We start from the raw sequence: 16232 nt of genomic DNA on the forward strand, positions 1-16232 counted from the left end.
AAAGAAAGAAAAGAAAGAAAGAAGGAAGGAAACTAAGAGAACTCTTGGCCAAATTCATTGCTTTCTGAAAACATTAAAATTTGTTCAGATTAATCCTCAGTTCTCTATTGCTATTTCTGAATGAGTGAATGAATCAAAGAAAATATATAAATTTCTGAACAAAAAACATAAATACTTTACCTAGAGTTTTGAAAATAGTATGGAAAAGAATAGTGCATAGAAAAATAATCTACTTGACTAACAGTCATTACTAATGTTCACAAACATTAAATAAATTAATTAGTTTAACCCTTTTCTAGAAAGCATTGTACTAAAATATATTTTCTGAACTCTTGTTTTCTTCCTAAATTTTTATTCAGTGGAACAAAATATCCCTCTATTATGAAAAATTCTCAGACCAATTTCTCTTCAAAATTGATAAAAATAGAAATTTAAATCTTATGAGTGTTGGCCTAAAAAGAAACCTACATTCCCAAAAGAATGAAATTCCAAACTTTAAAATCTTTCCACACTCAAATATGTTTAAAAAAAAAACACTAAATGCTGTACCTCATACCTTGACTTATTCTGTGGATCTTATTCATATTCCTCCCTTTTCATTAACTCTTTACAATAAAGGAACTGAATTTAAATAAATTACATCACATCTCATCTTAGTTTTCATAGGAAACTTGATTTTAGGGAAGAAAAACTAAGTTTTGCTTGCTCCCCATAACTCAAAAGCAAGAATTGGGGGGTCAATGCTAGGTATGCCCCGTGCTATAAAATACTGTGACCCCCTTGCACACTGTGCGTTCTTCTCACGTATTAGGAGCTCCTCTGGGGCCCTTTCAGACTCTCCAGGTACCTTTGCTAACCCAGCTGCCCTCAGGAGGCACAGACAGCTTCCCCTCTGCTGGCTCCCAGTTCCAGCTCACTTGAGCTTCAGGCAAAAGCAACCCTAAAGGCATGTCTAAGAGGTCCTGTTGGAAGTGCCCATGAAGTGTGCAAGCCTGACTTGGGATGCCACACCTAGGATGCCAGTGCCACCTAGAAACTAGAGCTTATTCCTGGGCCCAAAAGTCCTTTCTTCAGGGCTCTGCTTCCCACAAAAGCAAAGTAAAACACAGCAAAGGCCAGAGGAAGGTTCGTGTCTGCTCTTACTTCCATGGATATTTCTGCAGCTTTCATACACTCTAAGCAATGAACCTTTCATTTCTTCCAAGTCTGTCTCTAGTTCAGAAGAGGTTTTTTTGTTCACTAATGTTTAAATCAATCAATCACCCCCCAAAATGGAAAAGTTCTTAGATGCCCATCTTCTAAGACACAAAATTTTATTTATAGTCTCTGCTAACATAATTGCTTTTGGCTAAAACACATCCCTTGTGGAGATTTTCAACCCTGAATAATTATGTGAAGGCTAAGTCATTTTTGGAAAAAGACACACTGGAGGAGGAAATGTTTTTAATTCTTCTAAATATATACAGTCTCATAATTTAGCAGCCATACGAATTTTGTTCTTAGTCTTACAAATAATTTCAGCTATATGTGTCATAGCTGGCCTAAATTTACAACGTGGGATCTCTCACGACAAAATTAATTTCCATCAAAAATAAAGAGCAAATTTCTGCCAGTTTCTTAAACAACATCAGCAAATATATTCCAGGCACGGATTTCATGTGCTGTCACAGAAACCAATCACACAATTACATGCCTTTTCACATATTTAAATTTCCTGAAGGAGTTTGATTTGATTTTGTTTTGTTTTGTTTTGAAAGCTGGTTAATTCAGACAAATTTAAACTTAGACACATCCAACTGAGCTTGCCAGTGATAAAAAACAAAATGAATTTCTCAGACCACTCAGGCCAAAAGATTTTAGTAAAGGACAATTTGAATCAGGATGTGAGACTTAAATGAAAATCCACACCGCACCTTCACCTCTTTTACTCCCCAGGAAAAATCACCAAATTCTTCAACTTCTTTCTAACAGAGGAAAATACCGGAATGCTCCATTTCCTTCCCCTTTCCTAAAATCCTCTGAAAACAAAAGCAATAAAGGTTTTTCCTACAAATGCTTAGAAGTTCCCCAGCTTAACAAATGACTATTTTTGTTTGTTTGTTTGCTTAGGTTTTGTTTGGGTTTGTTCCTAATGGAATTTACCTTTTAGAACAGTTCATGGCAAAACTTAGCAGAAGGCACCAAGATTCCCCCCATGTCCTTCCCCACCTGCATGAATGGCCTCTCCCAGTATCAACGCCACCACCGAAACAGCACAATTGTCAAAATCACCGACCCTCCTTGGACACATCCTTGACACTCAGACAAACAGAATCAAGAAGTCTTCATACAGCCTTCACCAGCCATGGGATGATAAATCATGACAGATCAATGATAATTATTCATGGAAAGGAATATTAATGAAATAGGAGTACTTGAACCACCACAAAATTGAGTGGGCTTTTGATTTACCCTTACCAAATATAATAGTAATAAAGAGGATTAAGATTAGCTTTGTTGCATGAAAATTACAATCTCAGTAGCCACTTATCCCTTATTAAATATTTCTAGGTGGTTTGTGTGTTATTTCATTTAATCCTCTTGGCAAATCTAAAGGACATGATTTATTATCTGCATTCTACAGAGCAGGAAAATGAGATACAAGGAAGGTTAAGTAACCTGATCAAGAAAATACAACTACCAGGCTGGGGATTCAGTGGTGCCATGAGTGCCTCACAAGGTCCTGAGTTTGATCCCTGGTACTAAAAGAAAAAAAAAAAAAAAGAAAGAAAGAAAGATAATAAAACTATTGCATAAATGTGTCTGAATTCTGTCTCCAAGGGTCCTCATTTTTACAAGTTGGCTACCCTACCTAGTTGCTCATCCACCATGTTAAAAAGAAAAGACAACTATAGGTAATTGAAAGAGATTCGGTATCTCAAAAACTTGTATTTTTTATATTAACCTGATCTGAAAATTTAAACCACACTCTTTAAAAATCATAACTGCTCAGTACAACTCACCTGACGGAAAAGTTTCAAGCAGTTAAACTACATGTCATTTGAGCCGATGGATGTACAGTGGCTCCCACACACACCCAAGCACACCTGGGGCGTTACCTACATTCAGTTGTGACATCTCCAGTCAGAGGTTCTCCTTCTCCACTGCTGTACGTGGCAAAAACTGAAATTTTGTACTTGGTCTCTGGCTGCAGATTTTCTATGACAGTGTGAATTGCATCCTCAGGAAGCTCTTTCTCTCCAGTGTCAACATCATCATAAAGCGATCTCCATGAGACCCTATATCCACGAACCATTCCCGGAGCAGACGTCCAGTAAGCTCCAATAGATGTGTCCGTGATGTCTTTAGTGACTAAATCTTGAGGTGAACCACGTTCTAGAAAAGAAATTAAGCAGGAATAAGTTTTAAAGTCTGCTAGATATTTAAATATTCATTCATCTCGGCAGACAACCTAACACGCTAGATTCAAACCAGATGTGGTAGTTGAGTTCAATTATTTGAACTCGATTGGGTTGGAAGCTGCCTGCTGAATTAGTGAAGTGTACCTCTGAATGTATCTGGTGGGTCATAGGGAAGTGACCTTGAGGTCTTTACCAGCCTCTCTCCCCTTACTCTTCAGTGCTGCTCTCTTTCTTGCTTCTTGACTGCCATAGCTTGAGTATCTCTGCTCTACCATGCCCTCCTGCTACAGGGCTCCTAACTTGGAGACAGCTGACCCTGGACTGAATCCCCTGAAACCATAAGCCAAATTGAGACTCTCCACATCTAAGTGGCAGGTGTTGGGTGTTGTGTTCCAAAGACAGGAACGTGGCTAATACACTAGACTCGTCTAAAACAGCCCATTTCTTCTTTCTGAGCTTTGGGTCCTATTCTCCTAGTAGAGACTGATGGGGCAACACTTCAGAATTATATTTGATTCCTACCAATAAGACTTGCCCTGTTAACCCGGTCAGAATGTTAAGATCCTCCAAGACAAAGGTGACAATTAAATTTGAAGGACTATGTGACTAAAGCCCAAAATTGTGTCACATTTTGTCTGCCTTATAACATAGCCCACTGTTGATATCTCCTCACCATAATTTTTTCTTCTGTGATCTAATTTAAGCTGTTTTGATAAGATTTACAATAAACTACAACAATTTTGTATCACATTCTGAAGAAACTTTCATTTTTCATGCAATTTTTAAAAGTAGAAGTGCAAATTTTCAATATAGCTGAACGCTCATAAAACTAAAACCACCAATTCTGGAAAACTTGAAAGTGATTAGTCATCAAAATAAAACACACCACTTGTAGCTGATTAAAAACATCTGCTACTAAATTTTGGCTCTTTCATTTAAAAAAATACAATACAACCCAAATGGAAAAAAAAATATAGAAACCTCATATTAACAGGAGGCACAGCTGTCTACTAATAAACCCCCTTTTTCATATCTGAAATGTAAGATAAATATATAGGTCACCTTATAACAGCTACCTTTTCTAGAGTTTAGGCCACAGTATAACATAACAATAAAATTATCTGCTTTCTCAGCATATAATTTGCCAGCAATTGTATGTTTACGCAAATGATATACAAGTTTTTGTGGTACAGTAGGCAAATGATATGTAAAGAATTTTAGAAGCTATTACCTTACTTGACTCAAAGAGTAAAAATGAATATATTAAAGTTACTTATACTTAGACAAATGAAAAGAAATGCCAATAGACAAAAACCTATCATATGTGGTTGAATTTAGAGAGCAAAATAAATAAAACAGGAGCTGAACATCCTACCAGAGCCCAAGCTTAAGTGAAAAATTCTAAATGCATTATAAATAACTTTAATTACTAACAGGACATCTCATCTCTGGAAGACAATTAGGTTCATCTTTTACTGTGACTAAGAATAGATATTTTCTCTGGGAAATGTATCTTAGCAGTAGAATATACGTCTGGAATGTGTGAGAACCTGGGTTTCACCAGCACAAGGAAAAGGTAGGGAAAAAGGAAGGAAAGGAGGAAAGGAGGGAGAAAAAGAGAGTATAAGAAGGAAGGAAGGAAAAAAAGGAAGGAGGGAAGGAGGGAAGGAAAGGTAAAAAAGGTTGGTTAACTTTCAAGAACTTCCTGACTTTCTTCCCCAACTACCTGGGGCTAATTCTCATTTGAAAATCTTCACTAGATATTGTCTGCTAATGATATTTTTCTATTTCTCTACATTAGGAAATACAAAAGTGTATTTCAAGTTGTTTTTTTTGGTTTAGTTCAGTTACGGAGGTGGTTAGTTTGGTTGGTTTGGCTGGTTGGTTGGTTGGTTAACTGGTTTTTATTTCTCTAGACAATCAATACGCCAACAGCTAGTCTTTAAGTTTTAAATGTGTAGTACATTTTTCCTTTTGCTTAATATACATCATTTTCCCACATATTCCTCTTCTAAATTTTGTGAGTTGCACTTAGGAATGGCTGCTGTGAAATAGCCTTACTTGAAAGTGACCCCGAATTTAAATAAGCTAAATATCACATTAATGACATTCCAAAAAAGTATAATTAGTCAAAATTAGTTAAAAAGTGGGAATTATCTTCCAAATTTGTTTGGAATGATTCACAAACAATAACTGCAGCTTCTACTTTTCCTAATTGTTATGTTTTCTAGCAATTTTCTCCCTTTCTTGCTACAGAACTAAATGTGTGACATTGTTTCCATGACAATGGTTGTCCATCTCACAAACAAGCTAATGATTTCACTGTGACATAAAACAGTTGGAAGAGAATTGTGGTTGAGGCAAAAATACATTCACAAAGACATTTCTGAGCTTAAAACAAAGAGATTCCAGATCACTAGGCACATCTCCCCACAGATTTCAACCAACTTTTTTAACACTTTCAAGACCTCTAAAGCTAGAACAAAATACCGGTAAAACTGTGATTAAAAACCCTTTCAAGGTTTACCAATGTCCTGAAAATAATCTGCAAAAGCACATTTTAAGCTGCAATTGAAATATTAAATAAAAAAATACTCAAGTTCTTATTAAATGGCATAACAACATCAATTTGAGTGAGTAGCTCCTCAGTCACAGAAAAAAATATTCCCTGGAAATCATAGTTTCTGCGCATGGTATTTAAAGTCCCCATTTGAAGGCATTGACATTACAACATTCCAGAAAGAAAACTGATTCCAGGAAAGGAGAAAGATACCTCAGTTCAGAAGTCAAGATTAAAAAGATAATTGCTTCATATTGTATCTTACGTGTCTATCCGTCATTTTGATAAGAGTATTCCTAAATAAGTTTATAGTTTTCTTAAACACATTCATAAATTTGTTTCTAAAAGAAAGCCAGCAGATCTGAGTGGTCCATCACATCAAACCAAGTAATTTTGAGGAAACAATATATGCATGACAAGTGTGTTTTGTCAGGCCTGTGACCCTTGAAGCTTTAAACATGGGACCTTGGTTTGGCCAAACATCAGAAGACAAGAAAATGAAGCAACCATATGGCACCCTGTGGTACAACTATCAGGAAGCAGGCTGGCCAGTACCCACAATCCTCTCGGGCAGGAGTCCAATCCTCCTGCAATACATCCATGGGCTATGTTGCTTCCCAGGACCCCAGCCTTTGGCAGCAGACTATTTGGTCTGGACTTGATCAGTACTTAGAATCACCCTGCCCACATTGATTAAATCAAAGTATTAGAGTTGTGCTGAAGTATTGATATGTCTGAAATCTTTTCAATCTGCCATGTGATTTTCATTACTCTACACTTCTCTATTCTCCACACCCACTCTGCTTTCTGCTGCTCTCTGAACCACAGAGAGGCCTTTATTTGGAAAATGTGCTGGGTCAGTGTAGGGAGGACTCCTCCACTGTGTTGACTCAGAAACGTGGCTCCTTAGCTAGGCATAATTGGGAATCCCAGTAACCTGGGAGGCTGAAGCAGGAGGATGACAAGTTCGAGCCCATCCTGAGCCACTTAGTGACTTAGCAAGACCTTGACCCCAAAATAAGTAATAAAAGGGCTGAGGATACAGCTTATTCTGAAGGCCCTGGATTCAATTCCCAGTACTAAAAAAGGAAGGATGGGAGGAAAGATGTGAGGGAAGAAGGGAGGCAGGGAGGGAGAAAGAAAACTGTTTAAGTAAATGTGGCTTCTTAAAAATGAAGACAGCTGTGGCTCAAGCAGGGCAGTCGGGACACGTGAGCGTGGCTCTAGAGCACTGTGGCGCACCACGGGGTGCAGTCCCATTTCCACACACAAAGGTGGCCCCTGTGGGTGAACAGAACAACCTCAGACAACAGAAGGCGATTTCACTTTACAGCCTTTCTGCCCTGTGAAACATGGCGCGGGGCTCGCTCCCTCTCTGTCCTCCACCCTCACCCCTCCTGGTTCTCTGCACGCGCTGAATACTGCAGAGCCAAGGAAGTTTGGTCAAAGCCAGTTATTTTTTCCTCGGTTTCCTATTTTTGTCCTCCATCTGAGGAACTCCAGACACCAGCTTATTTGGCCTCTTTTGGTTTAATTTGATTAAAGTAGGTCTTAGCAAAGCCCAAAAGGGCAGAGCAGGTAAAAGGAAATACAGAAGTGAGAAGACTAATGGTCCCAGCCTCTCCCAGCAAAGATTCCTGTCCCCAAAGGCAGCCCTGTGTGCCCAGCCTCCCCTTTCCCTTGGGCCTGGATCTACTTCCGCCCCAGCAGCAGCTCCCTCCTTCCTCCCTGAGTGCTTCCAGTCTACGTTTATGGCGCCAGGTCTGTACAAGGTGTTCCCCAAAGTGAATGTATTTTTCAATAATACTTAATCTCCTCGTGCTCACTTTCTTCTCTTCAGGACTACACGCCCATGCGTCCTTTACTATGTTTATCTCAGATAACATTTCTGGAAGTTATCTCAAATGAGTCATCGTCTATTATTGTCAATCTATAGCTTTTTTTTATCCCTTGGTTCCACCTCAGTAGTATTTCCATCAACTCTCTTTCTCCTATTGTGCCAGTTAAGTTCAAGGACTAACAATGTATTTGCATCATAGATTTGAAAGTTTAAGATTCAATGCAGTTTTGAAATTGTGGCACTCGGCATTTCTGCCTTGCTTATAAAATATACTCACAGATGTGTTCCAAAGGCATTTTCATCTGACTGAAAGTCACCCCGACAGGTGCATTTCTCATGATCTGAACACTGACAAGGGGGTGACTTACACAATTTTTTTCCACGTCCTGAGCCAGAGAACCAATGCCTCATTTAAGTAACTTTCCTATGTTTTCTTAGCCCTTTTCCATTTGCTTTCTGAAAAGCAAGTAATCATCCAATTCAAATATAATTATAACACAAATTAGCCAATGATGATAACTGAAAAATTAATCATCATGAAATGAAACTGCATTTGTGTTATACATTGTTCCAGCCAGCTTTCACGGTGTTTCACATACCACTTTCAAAAATAGAAGTTAAATTGAAAATGTAATGTAAACTTTCCTCTAAATCAATTTGTCTTTTCTGTTAGAGCTCAGCTCACAAGTCATCCAAATTTCCAGAGCAGAATACAGACTATCTACTCTGGATAACGTTCATGTGGAAATACATTTGATTTACAACCAATGAATTACAGACACCATAACAAAGAATGAATTTCATTCTTATTAAGTTAACTTAAGTAATATGCAGTTCTTTAAAACTTCTTAACAAATTACCATTCAGTTGTGGAGTCCACAAGCAAGAAAGATTTCTGCCATACTCATTGCTTCTATGATTTGATTCAGATTTTGCTCTGATGTGTCATTAAAGTCACAGGACAGAAGCTATGAGCTACCATTCAACCATGTTGCTGTTACCTGGCAACATCAGTGTTATAGCCAGAAAATATGATTTTTTAGATGTATAAATCACCCCTTGTTGATGTTCAGATCATGAGAAATGCACCTGTCCAGCTGAGACAGCAGCAAATCTAAGCAAACCCAGGAGCCTGTGTAGCCAGCAGTCTTGGGGAAACCCCATGCTACTCGACACGATGCAGAGTCCCTGTGCTGTGGCAATGGCCTCATCCTGTCAAAATGTCAGCTGAGCTGGCCTGGTCGTCTGTAGGAAGCCCTTTGTGTGTAGGACACTGCATGTTGTTTTAGCAACCGAAAGAAAGGAAATTCTGAAAAGTCAGTTTTCCACTGCCAAAAAACAACACTCAAAAATGTAAGAGAACTATAGTATTTCCAAACTGATATTTTCACTCATTTGTGGCAATTCTCTGAACAAAAATAATTATTCATGCAGAGATTTATAAAAGGAGCCTTTCTTCACTCTATGTATTAACAGTAACTGCTAAAAAGTTTCCATCAAGCCTTCAAGTGCATTGACATGTATGTGCAGTGTTTTAGTCATTACATTAAGCCTACCTACTTTAACAACAACTGGAGGGGAACAAAACAGGGTAAATCAAACCTAATGGTGTGTGCTCAGGTTCCTCTGAAGTTTGGATCTGAAATAGTAATAAACTCTGCCTTTGGGATTCAGTGGCCTACAGCACTACTCCACTGTGGACCTCCCCTTCCCAGTGCCAGGCTAACAAATCTCCCTTCCAGAGATGGGAATTTTCTCATCATCGGCTGCATTTTTAAAAAATTAAAAAAACAGAAGAGATTCAAGGTAGAGATTGTTGTGGACCGTACTAAATTTTTTTTAAATTTTTTTAAAGAAACTTTTTGGTTCTTTGAATTGAAAGCTGCACACCTTTGGGGAAATCTATCTAAAATTTTCGACCTATGGAAAGCTCTTGTGGGTTGACTTGGAGCGTCTGGATAGACGAAACACTCCCTCCAGGTCTGCTCTTACCACCTCCTCTCCCAAGAGGAAAACAGATTAGAAAAGCAGCAGCCTCCAAGGCGGTTGCTTGGCTCTGTTTCTGGGCTTCCCAGTCCCTGCATTTACCATCAGATCCTATTCCTGTGTATGGTATGTGGATTTGGCTGAGTTAAAATAATAAAATGAAATGGAATAACCAGGGACAGAAAGCTTCTATTATTTTAATTTAGTCACAACTGTGCTTTCACATATTTGTCGAGTTTACCACAGATAATGCAGTGGGGTAAATATGTTAATAAAATCAGGCTGGCAGCAGTGTGTGTGTGTGTGTGTGTGTGTGTGTGTGTGTGTGTGTGTGAGATCCTTCACTGGAAAAAAAAATGACTTTTTTTGAGACGGAGTCTCACTGTGTAGCCCATGCTGGCCTTGAACTAACGAAGATCCTCCTAGAGTGCTGGGATTGCAGGCATGCACCACCACTCCCAGAAAAAAAATTGACTGGTATAATGTAATTACAAATTAATTATATTTCTCTGCAAACTTGAGAATCCTCTAGCTTTCTTCCTTCTCAAGAATTGAAAAACTGGGATTTTTTAAATGTGTTTTGCCTCTTGTGTATCTCCCATAGTGATACCTTCTGATCAAATGCATATGCACATATGTGTGTATTTTCTCTTATGAGATGTTTAATATACTATTGGCAAAAATACCTTCATTTTTAGAATCAAGAATATTTTGACTGAGCAGCAAGAAAGTACAGATGTATATCAGAAGGTTAGAAGGTACAAACAAAGGGGAAACTATTGAATTATTTCCAAGGCATTCCCTGGGCTGAAAACCTGTGAAAAACATATGGAAAGGGGGACTTACGAAGGTCAAAAAAGAAAGGAAAACTCCAAAATTCCAAGTGCTGTTGCAGATGTAAATATTACATGTTTTTATTATCTAGGTTCTATCTCGGCAGTTAAAACAACTTTCTTTTCAGCCTCTTATTGGCAAAGGTTGCATGCAGCCACTCAGTATCTCTGAAACATTTGTGAAAGCCATGTTTGGGCATCAGTTGGAAAGTTAGCAGGTTATTTCCTCTCAGTGAACTGTATACACATGTAGTATTTTCCAGTTCCCTAACAATGCCTCTTATACTCTCCTACTTGATCTCCATCACAACCCCAGGGAGGAGGATGCCCCTCTTGACAGATGGAAAAACTGCAGCTCAGAGGCCCAAGGTGTATTTCAAAGTCACACAGCTAAGAAGCAAAACCAGGCTCTTCTGGTTACCAGCACCTACACATTGGAATTTAGCCTTTTATTTTTTTTTTAATCCTCTCAAAAGAACAGATTGCATGGATTATTGAAAATAAACTCTTGGTTACTTTTTTTTTTTTTTTTTTTTTTTTGGTACAAGGTATCAAACTCCAGTCTTTGCACTTGTGAGTAAGGCCACCGAACCACTGAGCTAAATCCCCGGCCCTACTATTGTTTTGATTAGCATGATTTTTCATGTATTTGTGCTTTATTCTTGACTAAGTCTGTAAGTGTCCAATCAGAAGTGTTTACAGGCTTTGCTCAGCTAATGTCTGCAACCCGCCAGGCCCCTAACCCTCAAATGGAATGGGTATTTTGCTTAGTATCACTATGATTTTACACCCTGAAAGAAATTTCAGGCTTATGTTATTACAGTAATCAATTAAAATAAAGAATATAAAATACAACAATAAAAAGAAAAGCCTGATAAGCTATACATTATTACTAATCAAGTTCATTATAGCATTCACTAATAATTTTTTTTTTTTTTTTGCATTACGATTTGTCATCGTGGTTAACTTAACTTCACATTTCCTCTAACTTACACCACTAACCTAGCTGTTGTGAGTCAAATCCAAGCTGCCAATAGATCTCACAAGATCAAAACACTCATGAAGCCCTCTGGGAATTAACTCTAACGAGCCAAGGAGAGAGACCAGTCTTACTGACTGTGCCAAGTCCTGCATCAGTGTGAACGTCTGCAGTGGATCTTCATTTTAGGAATCACTTAGAAAGCCAGCCAAAACTTGGGCTCTCATGTTTTCACACTATTACAAGTGCCTTTGCACAGGGCAGATGGAACGGACACCTAAGAAAGTCAAAAAAATAGCTCCTCTCTGGCAGTGGGTGACAGAACTCGCTGCTACATGATCTTGGGCAGCCTGGGCACTCTCTTCATCCTCAGAGGCCCCCAAAACACCCTGGCCTCAGCCACTGCACATTTACTCCCCTGCTGGCCACCCCCAGCCCCCTTAACACATTTCTGTGGCCTTACTATCCATTCAGGACATTTCTTCCTAATCAAGTTTAACTTTCCTCAGTTGCTTACAATCTACATCTCTGAAAAACAGGCAGTTTTATGCATATTCATTTTCTCAGTATAAATCCCTTTTAAGAAAAAAAAGAGGTTGTACATTGGCTAGATTTCATGCTTGGAAAACATTTTAAGCTTCTTCAATGCAGAATCACAAGCAAGTTCAGAGATTTCAGAAATGTGACAGTAATTACCTTCGAGAGTTGTTCCTTGTCCAAAAAGGGCATCTCCGGCCCCAGAGGCATACAAGGCCGTCACAGATAAGGAGTAGTCCGTCCCCTCCCTCAGTCTCCTCAGCACAGCGTTAGTTGTGTCTCCTCTCACAGTGACCTCTTGAGTTTCTCCTCCTGCCACTGGGGTGTATGTCAGGAGATACCGTTTCACTTTTCCTGGTGCTGCACTCCAAGATAGCTTCAGAGTAGATGTTGTAGGGTCCGAAACTCTTAAGTCTCTTGGATTCCCTCTAACTTCATTTGAAAAATGACAAGAACAACATCAGAACCATTACTTAATAAAATTACTTGAAAAATGCTGTGTGCATTCTATGAATTCATATGTGGTGTGAATCCATAGTAATTTAAATTGTTGACCAGCCAACAAAGTGTAAACACTCCTAAATCAGGCCTTGAACGTTAGTAGAAACAGAGAAAGATATCCGACTCCTTCTCTGAGTTTACATAGGTTAAAATCTTTTGTGCCAAAATCTTTCATGTAAAATACTTTCCCTAAATTTCCCCTAAAAGTGGAACAAAGCACTATAAAATATATCCATGTTGATTAATATTACAATGTAGATTTTCACTCCTCCAAAGTCTTCAGTGAAAATACGTCTTCAGTGAAAATACGTCATCAGTGTAACATTATAAACACCTAAAGATAATCACCTGGAAATAATGCTGAGAGGATAAAAACACTAAATTATAAAAATGACGTTGACCCTAGAAAAGTAAGAGAAGAAACAGGCTAAGTGAGACAGACCTTAGGGCACAAACCCCCTGGGGGACTCTTCCTTTCACAGCTGTGACTTCTGGGGTTTCCTAACTTTCCTAGGAGATTGGCCTTGTCATCTCTGAGGTGTCTCAAAGTGCCCGAACCTCCCCTGGCACACAGCACCCAGCCAGTCTTCTGACGCCCAGCGCAAAAAAATCCCAGACGCCCAGCAACACAGAGTAAAGTGAAGCAGTGACTTCCAAGGGAAGAAAAGAAGAGGAGGAAGCAGATGGACAGAGAGCAGAGCCGGCCAGAAAGGCAGCAGGGCTGCCCCAGGGAGTGGCCGTGGAGAAGGACACTCCCTGAGGATGTTCCCTGAGGGGTCTGGAAGGGCAGTGAGGTCCAAAGGCCAGATTCACAACTACTTAGCTATATGATTTAACTTCCTTAGTTCAATTCCCCTGTAAAACCAGCGTGATGATAATAGCAACAGCAACTTCCTAGAGACTATGTGGGGACAGAATGAAAGAACACCAGAAAGCTTTTCACAGAAGCTGGTGTAAATGGGTGTGAACAACAGCTCACTATTACTACTGTGTGTTTAGCATTTCCATTACTATAAAAATTATAGGGCTGGGGATTTAGTTCAGTGGTTCCACTGCCTGCCTCACAAGTACAACGTCCTGAGTTCAATCCCCAGTACCAAAAAAAAAAAAAAGTAAAGATAGGAAGTAAAATTAAAAGTACAAATTACTTATTTTTCCATAAAATGATATATTAAAGAAGTATAGTATAGTTTGCAACAAATGTGAGAACTGATTGTAGGAACATTTACAACCATTTAAACAAAAACAAATAATGTTTTTGAATCTTCCCAAAGAAGTGCAACATGATGCCAAGCAATTTGATTTTCAATCCCTGGCCAACCCTCAGATTAAATGAAGACATTCAAAACAGAATATTTAGCATGACTTGCGTTATCTGAATAGCTAGGTCACTCCCACCTAAGATTCGGGTTTTGCCACACGATCAGCAATTGCCTCTACCTTCTTCAGTGGCTGCGTTTCCGGTCAGCGGAGAGCCAGGTCCTGAGATGTATTCAGGGACGACAGATACTTCGTACTTGGTGTCTGGCTTCAGGTTCTCCAGGGTTCGCCTCCTCTGATTGGCTGGGGTGGTAACTTCCTTGCTTTGCCCGCCAGTAACTGGTCTGTATATAATTCGATACTTTAAAACTCTCCCCGGAGCTGGAGTCCAGGTAATTTTAAAACTATCTGTAGTCTCGTCTGTCACTTTTAGGTTTCGAGGTGCTCCTTTTACTGAAATAAAAAAATATATATGTTCAAGAATTCAGCCGATTTTAGGTGACAAATACAAACACTAGCTTTTTGAACACAAAGATGTAGCATTTCTTTAATCCATGATCAGGTTGGGTTTTTCTTTTCTTTCTTTTTTTTTTACATATTTCCTGGCCACTGTATTTATTTAGCCAGAGATTAAATAGATGGTGAAACCCTCCCACACTAACATTTTTTCTGTACAATCATTTGAGTTGGAGGACAACTGGATGGCCTATGTGAAAGAGCAGGGATTCGACAGGTACTTAATAAATGCCCGTTAGCTCTAAATGTTGAAGTTCAGTTGCACTGTGGATGGATGGCTCACACAGAGTCAATGATGAAATTTTTTTAAGACCCAAAAGGGAATATCATTTGGGTTGTGTTTAGTAAAATGTTTAAATGTCCCAGTTGTTCAAGAGGGCAAACACTTATTTTTTAAAAAAAAAGAAAAGAAAAAAGGTAAATACAAAGTTTTTGTGTTCTCGTTCATGGAAGGACACTATAGATACAAACTATTAGATGTTTGCTTGAAAATTCAACACATCACTAGATCACTCCAGAGAGAAGAGAAGAAAAGAAAGGGTCGCTGACACCCTGATTCATCTTGTATGGCAAGGAAAAAGGTGAAATTACAACAAATGAGACAGATAGACCTGCAGGTTGGAACCCTGGCTCTGCAGCTTCATAGACAGGTAATTTTGAGCCTCACATTATCCAGCAGTAAAGCATAACTACCTACTGAAAAATTGCACTGGCTGAATGAGAAAATCCACGGAAAACATTTAGCATAGCGTGTAACACATAGCAGGAGCTCCAACAGTGTTAGTTAATAAGTGTTTTGAATCAGAAGCTTCCTTATTGACCAGAGAACCTATCAATCCCAGATTTCTTTTTAAATAGTAGACTTGGAAATGCATTATCAAATTCTATTGTAGTAGTAGTTCAATGGCCCAAACTACAGTATATATGAATAGAGTGGCCACTATTCAAAAAGCCTTTGCACTGGGGTGGGAGGTGCTTAATGTGTTTATTTCTGCAGTTTGTTTTCACGAGAAGTTTTTTGGGGGGTGGATTCTATAAATAAACAAAAGGAGGAAATTTTGCCATGGCCAAAAGCAAATGGCATCGATGGATTTGTAAACAAGGTAAACTTGCCCAGTCTATTACAAGCACAAAAGTAAAACTCATGATAGCACAGCTATTCCGGGGTTGTGAGTGGGAAGTGTTTCATCCCAAGTTCTGGGGCTCTACCATGACTGAAGTTCGAGGTAATTCTCAGTTTTCCAGCCCAGGTCATCTCTGCCTCTGCCTCTGCCTCTTGCAGAAACCCAGCCCTGGCTTTCTGTAGTTTACAAAGCCAACACCGCTAGCAACACAGCCCTCAGGAGGATTAGCAGTCCACGGGGAATGTGAAACAGTCATCAACATCATGCTTTTCTCTATTTCTACAGGAAGGCAAAGAAGTAAACACGGGTATGGCGTTCAACAGCTGTGCAGAGTGTTTTCCACTCGGTTTCAGAAACCTTCACACTCAAGTTTCTTCTTGGGACTAACTCCCGTCCCTATTCCGATGTGCTGAGGGAAAAGGGCCAGGCTTGCGAAGCATCGTGGGCATCAGGAAATCAAGAGAAAACCATATTAGAGATGAACTTCCAGGCTACGGAAGCACAAAAATCGTAAGAGAATGGCATTTTTGTTTATTTTCCAGCCCTCAGTCAGAACTGCACCTGACCAGGTGCAAAAGAAAGATTACAATCTTATTTGAAAAATGTTTCAGAGAAACCAGGGTCTCTGGGTTTTACCAATGAAGTATGCCAATGTATGACAACTTTGTCAGCAAATACTTCTTAGTCACAGTCTT

At 39.1% G+C, this 16232-nt stretch overlaps 1 protein-coding gene across 1 annotated transcript in view; it reads right to left on the reverse strand.

The window, feature by feature from the left end:
- Col12a1 (collagen type XII alpha 1 chain) overlaps nt 1-16232 on the reverse strand; it is a 106928-nt gene that overhangs the window by 76567 nt on the left and 14129 nt on the right. The window contains exons 11-13 of the mRNA XM_010617912.2: nt 14078-14350; nt 12296-12568; nt 3103-3375 (exon numbers count right to left, since the gene is read on the reverse strand). Coding sequence (XP_010616214.2) covers nt 3103-3375; nt 12296-12568; nt 14078-14350 — 819 coding nt within the window. The remainder of the gene's footprint in view (nt 1-3102; nt 3376-12295; nt 12569-14077; nt 14351-16232) is intronic.

The sequence above is a fragment of the Fukomys damarensis genome, unplaced genomic scaffold (genome assembly GCF_012274545.1).
Source record: "Fukomys damarensis isolate Sample0158 unplaced genomic scaffold, DMR_v1.0_HiC HiC_scaffold_27, whole genome shotgun sequence".
NCBI lineage: Eukaryota > Metazoa > Chordata > Mammalia > Rodentia > Bathyergidae > Fukomys > Fukomys damarensis.